General features: G+C 35.0%; 3 protein-coding genes and 1 long non-coding RNA gene across 4 annotated transcripts in view; 3 read left to right on the top strand and 1 right to left on the bottom strand.

Annotated features, from left to right (window-relative positions):
* LOC105174309 (3-isopropylmalate dehydrogenase, chloroplastic) overlaps positions 1-1,077 on the top strand; it is a 2,915-nt gene extending 1,838 nt beyond the window's left edge. Inside the window, exons 5-7 of the mRNA XM_011096365.2 lie at positions 141-250; positions 332-404; positions 518-1,077. Of these exons, the coding sequence (XP_011094667.1) occupies positions 141-250; positions 332-404; positions 518-709 (375 nt within the window). The 3' untranslated portion in view covers positions 710-1,077. The remainder of the gene's footprint in view (positions 1-140; positions 251-331; positions 405-517) is intronic.
* On the bottom strand, positions 1,794-2,786 carry LOC105174308. Its single transcript, XM_011096361.2, has one exon. The coding sequence runs from the start codon at positions 2,632-2,634 to the stop codon at positions 2,152-2,154; it is 483 nt and encodes a 160-aa protein (XP_011094663.1). The 5' UTR covers positions 2,635-2,786; the 3' UTR covers positions 1,794-2,151.
* LOC110012933 lies at positions 8,548-9,384 on the top strand. Its single transcript, XR_002288089.1, has 2 exons — positions 8,548-9,112; positions 9,211-9,384. It is a non-coding gene; the product is annotated as an uncharacterized LOC110012933 (long non-coding RNA).
* LOC105174310 (aquaporin PIP2-4-like) lies at positions 11,838-13,403 on the top strand. The gene is made up of 4 exons (XM_011096366.2): positions 11,838-12,232; positions 12,342-12,637; positions 12,743-12,883; positions 12,972-13,403. Exons 1-4 carry the CDS (start codon positions 11,941-11,943, stop codon positions 13,086-13,088), a joined length of 846 nt encoding a protein of 281 aa, XP_011094668.1. The 5' UTR covers positions 11,838-11,940; the 3' UTR covers positions 13,089-13,403.

Genomic DNA, 14,166 nt, shown 5'->3' on the forward strand with positions numbered 1-14,166 from the left:
TTTGTACAAGCTGATATAAACTGAAAAGCTCTGGAGCTCCTATTTTCATTAATATAGCACTGGTCGAGAAGCTGCATTCACAGGCTTCACCAAATCAAATAGATGGTATAAGTTAAATGTTTCATTTTTTCCATGTACAGCTTGTGAAGAATCCATCACTATTTGATGTCCTAGTGATGCCCAATCTTTACGGTGACATAATCAGTGACCTTTGTGCTGGTTTGATTGGAGGCTTGGGCTTAACTCCAAGGTATATCAAACTTTTATCTGGTACTTTAAAGGATGTCAGTCCACTGCAAAAGTATTCTGACTTGATTGATCCTTCCTACAGCTGCAATATTGGAGAGGGAGGTATTGCTCTTGCTGAGGCTGTACATGGTTCTGCTCCTGATATTGCTGGAAAGGTTCGCAACCAACCAAATTTAAATTTGTGATCTTGTTCATCTTTTTCTGCATGAGGTTTCGAGCCATAAAATCTGTTTTTAGCAATCATCTAATCACAGTTGAATTGGTGTAGAATTTGGCAAATCCAACTGCTTTGCTTCTGAGTTCCGTCAGTATGTTGCGCCATTTGGATCTTCATGATAAAGCTGACAGAATCCAGGACGCTGTCTTGAACACAATTGCAGAAGGCAAGTACAGAACGGGCGATCTTGGCGGTAAAGCAACGACTACCGACTTCACCAAGGCAATCTGCGATCACCTCTGAGCAGCCCTACGTCAAATGATCATCTGATTTTTGCATCATCAGTTCGACGTGAAGTCGTTTCCTGCAGTGTTTCTTTCAACACAATCACCAATTATTTTGATGACTTCTAGAGAGGATCTTCCAGCAATGTTGCCCGGAGAATGCGAATAAGACAGGGGGTCTTGTTCATGAAATTGTCGCAAAATGTCCTTAATTCAAAGCAAGAAAATGAAAAGCAATGCGATTTTTATATTTGCTCGTCTCCCTCAATGCAAGAAAACAACATCTTTGCTGTATTTCAGACTCGTGTCAGTTATAGAAGCTTCGCTGTCTTCTACTGACTTGTATATTGCTTCAACAAACAGGTCATGGAAATTGCATTTTTAGCCTGTTGTTTGCACTAGCTTGTGTGTGTGTTGGGAGAAGAAAGGAATAGAATAAAAGCAGAGAAACTGTGGATGCAATCAGTTGGCGCCCCCCGTTTCTCAAATAGGCAATAGGCTTCTGATGTCATAATTGATTCCTCAGACGAATTTCCATGAATCAGTTTAATGATAATTATAAGTCTTTGATACCTCCAAAATCCATTTTCAGGACATAATTGTGCAGTTCGTAGGTGTCATACATTGAATTTGCAAAAGCTAAAATCTCAATTCATCACAACAATGAATGAGGTTATGAGTTTGTGTGCGGCATCTTATAATAGGGTCAAATTGTGAAGTAGCAAAAGTCGTCGAATACTATGATTGGAAACTTTGTTTGGTAGTTGGGTATGTAGCACTCAACATCCACAGTCCACAATCCCCATGCCCCCAAACACACGCAAACCAAATGCACACACTAAACTAAACTAATAGTAATACTTACCCAACCAAACAACAAAAAGACAAACCAAATTTTAATACACGAGTGATCCAACACCAAGAGTGGATTGGATTTTACTTCAGGGGGTTGTTTTCAGTTAGCCTGTTGTTTTCCTACCTACCAATATACACTATCAACCAACCCCTCCCCTCTTGTCTAAAAACCTCCCTTCCCCTCCCCTTCCTCTCTTTTTCTACTTCCATCTACAAAAACAAGAACAAGAATTACCAACCAACCCACATCAACAACTACTCTTTTTCTTCTTAAAATATATACATCACACACGACAACATTAAAACTAATGTGATAACATCAGATATGTAGTACATACAACTTTAACACTGAGATATTTCTCCCACGGGAAAATGGCAGCAGCAGAGTTTGATTTGTTGCCTTTGGGAAAACAAAAACACAGCTGTGTTCTTGATTTCTTTTCCTAAACAGTTAGAAGTTATAACTTATATATTACCGATCCTCTGAATCAAAGCTAACAAAAACAACTCCAAAAACCAGAGGATCAGATGTCTTCAAAACCAGACATAATTACGATGATGTTGTCGCGCTTTTAATTTTGTTGTGTGTGTGTGCGTGTGTGTGTGCTAATCCTCAAATCCAGTCTGCTTCCAAATCGCATTTCTAACCCTACTCAAGTCTCTCCCCTTGAGTGTTCTCCCTACTCCTTCATGCACCGACAAAGATGCGACTCTGGTTCTCGCCAGATACTCGTGTGGGGGTATCCTGTCATTTCCACCATCATCCTCCTCCTCGTCTCCGTAGTCGACGTCCGTCAACTCCCCGGCGTGTTTCCTGTACTCACCTCTTAGGATTTGGGACCAATCGGGGATATTCACAGGCAGAGATCTCGGTCCCACGCGGAGATGATCGACGTTGACGCTCTTTCTCACTGGTTTCCGCAGCGGACGAGGGTTAGACACGGGCTTTTTGGTCTCCGCTATGTTAATGGCGTCCTCGGCGCACAAAACCTCAGCTTCATCGAATTCCAAATCAAATTGATCACCGAGCGCGGCGGAGCTCAGCCTGTCGTGGCCTCCGAGGTAGCAGTGGCTCCTCCTTGCTGCCATTGCAGTTGCTGTAAGAAGAAAATGTTGGAAGTTTTGGAGTTGGTGTTCAAAGGAAAGGGGTCTGTTAATCGTAGGATTGCTGGGGTTTATATAATGCACACGAGTATCGGATAAGCTCGCCCTTTAATTTTCCATTATTCCTATTTTATTTTTTTGTTATTAATCTTTTAATTTACCAATAATAGAAGTTACATCATTGGTGAAAAAAGCTGAGATTGGAACTTATATTATACTCTAATACGTATATTGAGCGTATAAAACAATTTTTATAATTATACTCAACAATAAATATACATATTATATATAGATATGCACGTGCTACGTATTCTGTACAGTATAAAATAATTATACTAGAAAATTTTTGACTTATACTCACCAATTATGATGGTGTCACGCACCTCATAATGAAGTTCAGATTTTTTATTATAATATGGTATCGTATTTTGTATTTTATTTAATAGTCTAAAAATATTTTTGTATGTTATAGATGTATATAATTAAATGAATTATGAAAATATATTTATTATTTTATATATAATTAAAGATTTAAATTGTTCGTAATATTATTTTTATGACAGTTGATTTGACACTTTTATAATCATTTAGTGATAAAATATCGAATGGAAAATAATATTAAAGAAATATATTTCTCCATAACATTCTAAAATAAAACCATAAATTAAAATTATAAGTATTTAACGTAATATTATATATATGAGAGGTATGAGAGGTGTTTTATGGAACAGCTCCAATGCATATTTATGGAAATAAGGACAGGACATATCCGCAACCAACCATGCGGATTGGATTAAATTTCTTGGCATGAAGAATGTGATGAATATTACTTTTATCCACCTATTTATTTCAAATTAAACACTTCATGTTCGTGCCAGCTAATATATTGGAATTATTATTTCTATACCTTTAAAATATGGCCTATTGATATAAATTATTTTAATATTTTAAAAATATAATTATATTAATAGAAAACGACAACATCATCGTTCCTATTCTTTTTTTTTGAAAAAATTATACATACACCTCTAAAAATGTGAAAGAGGGTGGAACTAAAAGAGGTTGATATATACTTATTAAAATCCCAAAATAATTAGTCTAGTTCAAATCAACATGAAATTTCAAATAAAACTATTATCTTCAAGAATAATGATTGAGGATTACATAATTCTTGATAAGATGTTTCAACAAATAAAGTATTATTGAAAGTTTGGATATAAATGATGGGAATTGGATGTGATTTTGGACTATAACTATAATTTGGGTTAAAGTATTTAATGATCTGACGACGTTTCGGTGGCCGTCTAGAGTATGGGTCAATATGATTAGTTCGATCTAGACAATATGATGTTGGCCTGCAACAACGCATTAGGCTTGACGAAGTGACCCTCATCTAAAATCCTTCAATAATTAAGTTAATTTAAGCTCGAGGTTATAGCAATTGCAGGAGCGCAATTTGATAATAATAAATGCATAATTGTAAAATGGACTCTAAATGTATTTACAAAAATTTACCTGTCAAAGTCTATACGAGCCATATGTCCTTCAAAAAGCCATCGAATGGGTTGAGAATCAATGGATGATAATGTTAGGGTCACTGAATCAGGCGAGTGACCCACCAAAATATATGTTGATCCATGAAGTGCTCAGAATTTTTCATATTTCTAGAGAGCAAATCGATCATTTAGGCTTATTAATTGTATTTTCCCTATTGAGATTGAATTGATACCCATATTTGAATTGAATCTTAAGTTAGAATGAAGATTTATTTAATTTTTAACGATACTAATTTTTTTCGTGGCGTATGACGAGATATATGCTTATCTATATTATTTATTAAGGGAAGACCCCTATAAGTATCGTGGTTGGCAAAAATATAAATTACTTAAAATACCCTTAGCTATAATTTTTTCTCCACGAATAACCATGCTTTTATATTTATACATATTAAAAATTAATTTTGTTAAGTTATTGGTTGTGTATTTTTATTTTATTTAATTAAATAACTATAATAAAAAAATAATTTAAAGACGCAGTAGTAGTATGGTTTATTTATTAGTATACATTAAAGTTCACTCTAAAGACAATTAAAACTAGTGATTAAGTTAAAGAGAAAAAAAGAAGTAATTTTGGGGAATACAAGGACTAGAATTAGATAGCGTGTACCTTGTCCCACCAGATAAACACGTGGACGAATGCTAGAAAGCCTTAAGCAAATTTACAACTGTAGGGGGTAATAATCTTGAAATCCATCACAAGTCAGACATGGGTCCCACTTGCCCATCACCGTCCAACTAAAGACCATATGTGATTATCGCGACGTTTCGCGTACATGAATTCCCTCCTCCAGTTTGCCCACACAAGTGAAGTTCTTGAACTAGACGATTTTGCCCTTCCTTGACCCATGCCATGCGCCTGCTGAAAATAAGAGAGTTTTTTTCTTTTTTTTTTTTCAATACGAGTGATTAACTATTATTAATTAAATTAAATTAATTATAATTATTTTTATTTAATATCAATATCTAATAAATATAATTACATCTTGATAATAATATCAGATAAATTAAATCTAAACAACACCTATTATTACAGTAAACAACACCTATTATGCAGTATAACTATTACCTATATATCTTACATGCATGACAGGGTTTGAACCCATGACTTCTAAGAATTGCTCCCTAAGAAAATTAGTGAGAATTTTCAAATTTTATATCACATGGAATATTTTGCTCCACCTTTTATTTTATTTACACAGAAGACCTAAAAGGACATGATTTCATAAAATGTAATTATTGGATTTTGCTGGGACCATAATTGATGTTTCCAAAATTTGGTTTAATTACTTATCTAATTGAGTTCAAATGAGTTTTAATTGGATCAAACGTATGAGTCACGTCCGAATAATTTGATATTTTTAAATATTTTATTATTATTGCAGTAAATGAAAATGAATTTGAAATTAATCTATCAAAAAATTTTATTCAAATTTGATTTATTTGAATTTTTATGAATGGAGTAAATTGATATAATTTTGGTTAGGCATCTGCCTCGGATTATCCAAATGAATAGAAAAGAGGTGTAGGGGCGATGATTGAATGATCAAACAGGATTATGTAATAGTAATGGAGTTGCAATAAATTAAAATCAGCTAACTCAATGAATCTCCGCTCTCTAGCTGCTCATTTATATTAGTCAAAAAGCCGTAATTGTATCCAACGAGTTTTCCTGCACGACATGACTGCATCAATTAATTAAATAATGCATAGCGTGCTTTCAAGGAGCCTGTTTCCGCATTAAAGAAACGCGTTTCTCTGCAGTTTCAAGAATCGTGTTAGGTGGAGACACCTTCGCACCCACTCAATCACAATCAGATGACTTGAGCACGCCAATTATTGTAACTTTTGCCATAATTATTAACTACATTAAGAACCATTAATTTATCGTGATGTGTATCCTTTTCATGGATTTGTACTTAGCTAAGTGCCATTTTTTCAGATAATCAAATTACACATATATTTTATGATTACATAAAAAATAATATATACATATATATATATATATATGTCAATATCAAGGGTTTCAATAACTGACGAATATTTTTGACTTTTGTGCTTGACTTATTTTGCACGATGAAACTGTGTGTAACAGTTTACGTGATGCAATTGCTAGTTTCAAACGAGGATTTTTTTCCTTTAGATCAGATTTTTACTCGAGTATGAGATCTCAAAAATAACAAAATACTAAAAAATATAATTTTTTTAGTGTAAGTATTCGTCCTCATCAAATGTGATATAACTAAAATTCCACAATAGTTATTGCCATTATTTCAGCGGACGATACCAAAAAAAGACATAAACAAGTTTTTCATAATTTGGGAGAAGTGAAACATGCATGCATGAACTATTTTGGACCTATAGGTGGGCATGAGACTTGTTGGTGCAATGGGAACAAATACAACCTTTTTTATCTTTTAAATAAAATTATATTTCTTTTTCTATTTTTTGCTTTTTAAGAAGGGAATAAAATTTATACGTACATTGCACCTAAAGTGAAAGTAAATAATTATGTTATATTATTATCATTATTATATTTATCAAATGGCAAAAAGTAAGGTATAGGTGCACGTGAAACTTAAGTCGTCACGTGAAAATTTGGCATTGTACGATGTTTATGATAAATGGATGCACTATTATTTAATTCCAGAGTTTTTTACTTTTTCTTTTTATATAAAAAAAATAGAAGCAAAATACCGTTTGTTTTTTTGACATTTTGACTTAAAAAAGTAAACACTTGTGTTACAGCTAATAAACATTCAGGGTAGTAGATTAAGTTTGATGACTCCTTTCTAGTATTTTCGTATGTTATTTTATCCAAAAAAGTATTAATTGTCAGAGAGTTGCTAGACGTCTAAAATGTACACCGAATTTTAGGAAATTCGTTATAGAAAATTTGTTATTAATTTTGAAGATGATATAAAATAAATTTGAATATAATGGAGAATATTGGTTAAAGTATTTTCGATAAAATTGTAAAATTGGTCCTATATATGTATGGGGGTGGCAAAATTAGTCTTGTAAGTATTGGACTGATAATTTTAATTTAATGACAATTTTAGTCCTTTTAGCCAAAAGTTGCCAAATTTAGCCAGATAAATTGGAGCTTAGGATTTCGGCTGCCAACTGAAATTCACTTACACAATTAGTATCTTACGTGGATGCTAACGTTGTTGAATGGAGGAAGGAAAAAAATGTGTAAATTATGTGAAAAGATTTGGGTGTTTAACAATTTTTTTGTCGTAAATGTCTTCTCCATTGATTCGCCGGCCAATGTTCGACCCACGGCATCGGACCTCCACCAAAAGTTTCGCCATCTTCCAACAATCCTAATGCATCATCTCCCATCTTTTTTCATCAACTCTACGGCCACATCTCTCTAATACCATTTTTGCATCGCTGTCGTAGTTTTTCGAACTTTACCTCGTCAATCCCCCGCTGTTCGGCGTCCTCTCATCTCAGACCTCTCCCTTAGAAGGCCCATTTTCCGACAATCACTTTTCATCAATTAATTTTAATTTTCTTCAACTTTCGAACATTTGAACATCCTTTGTTTATCGCCAACTCCTCCTCTCGCGACTCCTTCTTGTCACCAACTTCCATTATGGACTTAGCTCCGCACCACATTCATACCCCACACCACGTCAGTAACAACATAAGACTCCACATATTTAAATTAATACCAGTTAGCAGTCGAAATCCTAAACCCCAATTTGTCCATTCAATTTTTCGGTAATTTTGATGAGAAAGATCAAAATTGCCATTAAACTAAAATTATCAGTCCAATATTTACAAAACTAATTTTATCACTCCTATACATACATAACCAATTTTGGCTTCCCTCATAAAACTAATGAATGTGAAGTGATTTTGTTGTCAATTTCCATGAGCATGAAATTTAAGATTTAAATCAGAAGAGAGGAAGAGCAGTCCATGGCCATTGCCATGAGCTTGTAGTTTTGGATATTGATACTGGATCATAAGCCCATTTCAAAAGTTAGGTGGTATTAAATACAAGCACACCACCAGTTTATGACAAACATTAATAGGTCCAACTAATTTGGGGTTAGGTGGCCCATGTGCCATATCTCTAAGACACGTTCCCAATATTTCGAAACTCAACATTTTCATAATGAAATGTCGAGCTTCAAATTAATAGAGTATCCCACGAGGGACATATCTCTAGGGCACTCCTGACGGAAGATAACTCTATGACAGTAATGTATTTTTTGAAATAAATTTATAATATGATTGATTATTTTTATTAATATATATATATATATATATATCACACGATAAATACATTATAGGTCATTTAATTCAGTTCAAAGTTCAAACCAAAATGATTTGGATTAAAATTTCCAGATATAGGATTTATGGTGTTCTCCTGTTATAGGGAGTTGGAATGGAGTTAGTTTAGTCTGTTAGGCTCAATCGCAAACATCTTCCATGCATAACAAATTTCTTCCACAAACAACACCCTCTTACACGCTGCATCACTACTTGTCTACCACCAACATCCCTGAAACCGCCTTATAAATGTGCTACTGGATCCAAATCTATCCCAATTCACTGCAATCTCACCACTCCTATTCCTCTTCTCACAAGAAGAATAATATAAAATAAGAACACACTAACTCACATCCTCATCTCTCTCTTTCTTTCTAGAGCCAGAGGAAAGAGAGCTGTACACAAAACTTGTTCAAAAATTTAGAATAAGCAAATCCCAATTCAGCGTGTGGTATCACTCTTTTTTCCATTCAGAAAATGGGGAGGAGTATCGGTAGTAAGTTGAATTTGTGGAATGCAGTGGCTCCAGAGCCCATCATACATCCATGTAAGCCTTCAAATTCTCCAGAGTTGGAGACGATCGTGGAAGAGAGGGGTGAAGGTGACGACGATGATAGGTAAGCCGAAGATGACCAGACGCACTCCTTCTGGATTTTGTGTGAGTGTGTGTATATATATATATATATAGATGACGTCTAGCTTCCTCTGTGTATAGATATCAGCTGCAAACAGAAGGATGTAGAGGAAACAATAGCACTGTGACTGTGTTTCCAATTTTGGTATAGTAACTAGATTTGTCTTACTTCCCTTTCACCATTTTCTCATATGTATGTAGCTTTTCATAGTTTTTACCCCCTGTGAGTGGGTAATAAAGTTTATATTTCCTCCCGCCCCCTCTCTCTCATGCATTAATACAAACACACACCAACTATATATGCAATATTATTATTATGTATTCCCCTACATTACTCAGCACCCTTTTCATACTGCTTCATCAAATCCATTTAACAAATAAAAATATACAAGATTCAATAATTGTTTTCATAGCCTAAACTCAAACAATCACATCAATACCTATTTCTAAGAGACAATTAATAGTTATCTGGACTTGAAAAAAGAGAGACGCTCCTAAAAACTTTGCATATAAATTAATTTATATCTTGAGATGTAAAGTTAATAATATTAGAAATTAATGTGACAGTATTTTGTTATACGATGATCAGTTGGTATTCATTATAACCATAAAATGGAGTTAAAAAAATAAATGTGCATAAACAGGTCGTGGGTACATTTCTGAAATTCCAATCACCAATCACCACCTACACCTTCCCATAACAATTAATTCAACCCTTTTTCTTTTTCCCTCTCTGAAGCCCAGTTTTATCAGGAAACTTCTAGACCATCTTTTATTATGACTAGTTTCGTCATTCTCTGTTTTTGGACATAGCTGCTGTCTGGAACCTACGCCCGATTGGAACTGGGGGGTTCGCCTTTCTGCATCATCAATCACTAAATTACCCCCTACGTCCCCAAGGACTTCCGGGTTATATAAGTAATCTTGTTGTAATTAACATGGAATAATTATAAAATCAAAAAGTAACCCATCATAGTGCATAACATTTAATTTTCAAGAAATTACTCATAAGTTGTTTGTAATTGGAACCTATTTTTTACAAATTATGGTTCCTACTTCACATTTTTACGTCAAAACATAACAGTAAACCTAATTTCTACAAACTTAGCTACTTGAATTAAGCTACAATTTAATATATACCCATAAATTCTCCCCCCTAAGTATTATAAAAGAAAAGTAGACTGAGACAAAACATGCCTACCTGAGTATTTATATAGTCACTTTCATTTATAGTAATTATTTGATCTATTTTGAATTATATAGTAACTCTTATTTTGAAAACCTATGCCGTATCTATTTTTTATTATATTAGTCAATTTGGCACGTCGTTCATATGTACGTATAATAAATGATTATTTATATTTTAAAATTTATTATAAATAAGAATAAAATATATAAATTAATCAACACATTATTTAAAATAAGTAAATAAATAAAAATTAATTTTAAAAATATTATCGACACACAAAGTTGATGTCGCTGTGTTATAAACTGTTGTTTGTGGGTGAAATTTTTATATTAGTATAGATAGATATATAGATGGAAAAAAGAATTTGAGTAGGGACGATTAACATACATAAAAATATTTTTAATAATTTTAAAAATTAATACTTTATTAATATTTTTGTTGTACATATATTATAAACATGTATTAATAGTGTATGTCATAGTTACTTTTCATTGGGTGAGGGTGTCATTGGGTGAGGGTGAGTTCATAACTGATAATACAATATTTTTCGACCGACCAAGTGAGCTAGTCCACAACTTTACTGCACAAATTTCTTGAGAGGGCAGGACAGTCATCCTCACGACACGTGGCGAGCTAATAACCAGGACCTCTTCAGAAATTGGGGGCTTGCTGTAGTATGATTGGTTGATTAAGCAATAAATAATTAAAAGTTAATTGTTTAATCCCGAAATGATTGGTGGGTGGTGGATAGAGACGGGAATGCGGCAGGCGGGGCGTGGCGGGTGATGATTGGTGGGGACATTACTGTAAGATAATGGTGGGGTCTGAGTTGGAAACTTGGAATGGGCGGTGGTGGTGGTGGTGATGGTGAAGTGATTTGGGTTCATTCATTCATGATTTCATGGTCGGTTCTTCGTGAGGTGTCACCCCTGATTTGATATGTCGTCGTTGCCCCCCTTGCTGTCTTCGTTTTATTCTTGGATTTGAGCTCACTTTCTTCAAAATACTTTCAATTTTATTATTTAGACATTCATATTTCTATATCTCGAAATCTTACTATATAGAAAGGTTTATATAAAAAAAATAATTCGTCTTGAAATTTAACAATAAAGATTGCATTTTGTGTTGCAATTAAAATACACAAAAATATAAAGAAAGCAACTTTAAATGAAATTGGAAAGTAGAAAATAGTTTGATGTGATACGGTGTTGTTACATTTACAATTAGGTTGGAAATAATTGAGCACAAAGTTTGTTCTTCGGACAAGCATGGGTGGAACAAAAAGGTCATCCGCTCGAATAGTTCACTAACACGACAAAAATGCAGGAACAAAGGGTAGGGGCCATTGGCCGGGGTGGCGAGTGGGGTGTGTGTGTGTTTTTTGGTGTGGTAGGGCCGTCAATGTCAAATCATGAGAAAGAAATGCAAATTACTGAAATATGAAATATTGGGGCGGCCAAAGCCAAAGCCAAATTCAATTCAATCAACTATTCTTTTCTCCCGTATAAATACCCCTCACCTCTCAACTTCCAAACACACTCAACCCATCATTCACCATATACCCAAAACTCAACCCAGCTCCTCTTACTCCTTCGTTTACTCTTTAATCAATAAGAAGTTCAATGGCTAAAGATATTGAGGTTGGAGGCACTGAATACGGCGCCAAGGACTACCAAGACCCGCCCCCCGCCCCGCTTATTGATCCCGAAGAGTTGGGCAAGTGGTCGTTGTACAGGGCCGTCATTGCTGAATTCATCGCCACACTTTTGTTTTTGTACATCACTGTGTTGACCGTGATTGGGTACAAGAGCCAGAGCGCCACAGATGAGTGCGGCGGCGTTGGCATTCTTGGCATTGCTTGGGCCTTCGGTGGCATGATTTTCGTCCTTGTTTACTGCACTGCTGGCATTTCCGGTGAGCATACTACGGACTATATATGATTTGACCATTGAGTGATCAGTAGCAATTAAAAAAACAATTAGTTTTAGTAAATTGGCTTATTAATTAATGTGAATTGGTTCAGGGGGGCACATCAACCCTGCTGTGACGTTCGGGTTGTTCCTGGCCCGGAAGGTGTCGTTGGTCCGCGCTGTATTGTACATCATTGCACAGTGCTTGGGAGCCATTTCCGGCGTTGGACTAGTGAAGGCTTTCCAGAAGGCGTACTACGTCAGATACGGCGGAGGCGCCAACGAGCTGGCTGACGGCTACAGCACCGGCACAGGATTGGCGGCCGAGATAATCGGCACTTTCGTCCTTGTTTACACTGTCTTCTCCGCCACTGACCCCAAAAGAAACGCCAGAGACTCCCATGTTCCTGTAAGCAAACACTAATTCGTTCTTTCTTCTTCTGATTTCGCTCATATATATATATATATAATAAAGACCGCGTGATAATGAACCCTATTTGAACGCCGGCTGCAGGTTTTGGCACCACTTCCAATTGGATTTGCAGTGTTCATGGTTCACTTGGCTACAATCCCAATCACCGGCACCGGTATCAACCCGGCCCGCAGTTTCGGAGCTGCTGTCATCTACGGCAAAGACAAGGCCTGGGATGATCAGGTACAGACCTATTTATATCTCTACAACTTATCAAATTTATAATGCTCTTGTTAACAGGAAAAGTGATGTTTTTGTAATTTATACACAGTGGATTTTCTGGGTTGGACCATTTATTGGGGCGGCAATTGCTGCAATCTACCATCAGTACATCCTGAGGGCTGGAGCAGCTAAAGCTCTGGGATCATTCAGGAGCTCTTCTTACTGAGGATCCTTCAAAGCATTGATTGAGATTGAAAACTCCCAAATGTGGTTAGGGAGGAATGTATATTAAGCACTGTGGAAGAGGCATCAATATGTTAAAGAGGGGTTGGTTGGGAAATGGCACTGGTTTTAAGTGTGCCCAAGTGTGTGTCCTCTTTTTCGTTTGTTTTCTTTGATTTCTCTTTTTCTTCTGGCTACTTAGTTTGCACCAATTTGGCTTTAAAAATAATATTGTACCAACAACAAGTGTGTTCCGCAGCAATGCAAATTGTATCATCATCATCATCATCTATAAAATGGTTCTTCGTTTTCCTGTTAATCATGATTGTTAACGAGCTATTTACTAACGTATTATGTTTGAAAAACAAGGTACTGAAAGTTGACTAAACGCTTTTATATCAAAATACATTTTGATAAATAATAAATGAAAAAAATATTGATTTGAGACTAAATGAGTAAAAGATTTCCTAAATTGGAAAAAAAAAAAATAAAACAACAAAGATAAAGAAAAAGTAGATTGGGAAGATAATTCAACATATATGTTCCATATTAGTAAGTAGGAGTAAACTTAACATTACATGAGTAAAAAAATCAATTATCAATTGCATTTTTTGCGAATGAGGTGCATCGAAAAATAAATTATTATAATTATTTTGAAAATGAATGGAGATTGATTGGCTCTGTATATCCTTTTCAGGGGGACTTTTGTTTATTAATATTTTCATGAGGGAGCAGTTGCATTTGGCACAAATGTATGTTAGGGTAGTAATTATTATTATATTTGTGACATAAAGATGAGGAGTTGTTAAAGGAGTTTTTCAGATCGAAATATGGAAATGGAGGTTAGAACAGCTTAATTCGACTGCTACAACACATCAAATGCTACTAGATGAAGGCGTAATTGTAACGTTAATCAGGTTATTCTGAGGTGGGGTTTGTGTTTGGGGATATTAGTAAATTTCCGAAACTCAAGGGGTTACACTGCAATTAACTCTACCACTGAACCTTTGTATGTTTACATATCCAACCCTCGATCGCTTTCTTTTCCCGCCAAAACCAGTTGCGCGGTTTAAACAACTAAG

Source organism: Sesamum indicum, linkage group LG11 (genome assembly GCF_000512975.1).
Source record: "Sesamum indicum cultivar Zhongzhi No. 13 linkage group LG11, S_indicum_v1.0, whole genome shotgun sequence".
In the NCBI taxonomy this organism is placed as follows: Eukaryota; Viridiplantae; Streptophyta; class Magnoliopsida; order Lamiales; family Pedaliaceae; genus Sesamum; species Sesamum indicum.

What these genes read in the sequence shown, in the direction of transcription:
- LOC105174308 (XM_011096361.2), bottom strand. Translation starts at nt 2,634, where the DNA reads ATGGCAGCAAGGAGGAGCCACTGCTACCTCGGAGGCCACGACAGGCTG.
- LOC105174310 (XM_011096366.2), top strand. Translation starts at nt 11,941, where the DNA reads ATGGCTAAAGATATTGAGGTTGGAGGCACTGAATACGGCGCCAAGGAC. An exon ending in CCAGAGACTCCCATGTTCCT is followed by an intron (nt 12,638 to 12,742) that starts GTAAGCAAACAC and finishes CGCCGGCTGCAG; the next exon opens with GTTTTGGCACCACTTCCAAT. An exon ending in ACAAGGCCTGGGATGATCAG is followed by an intron (nt 12,884 to 12,971) that starts GTACAGACCTAT and finishes ATTTATACACAG; the next exon opens with TGGATTTTCTGGGTTGGACC.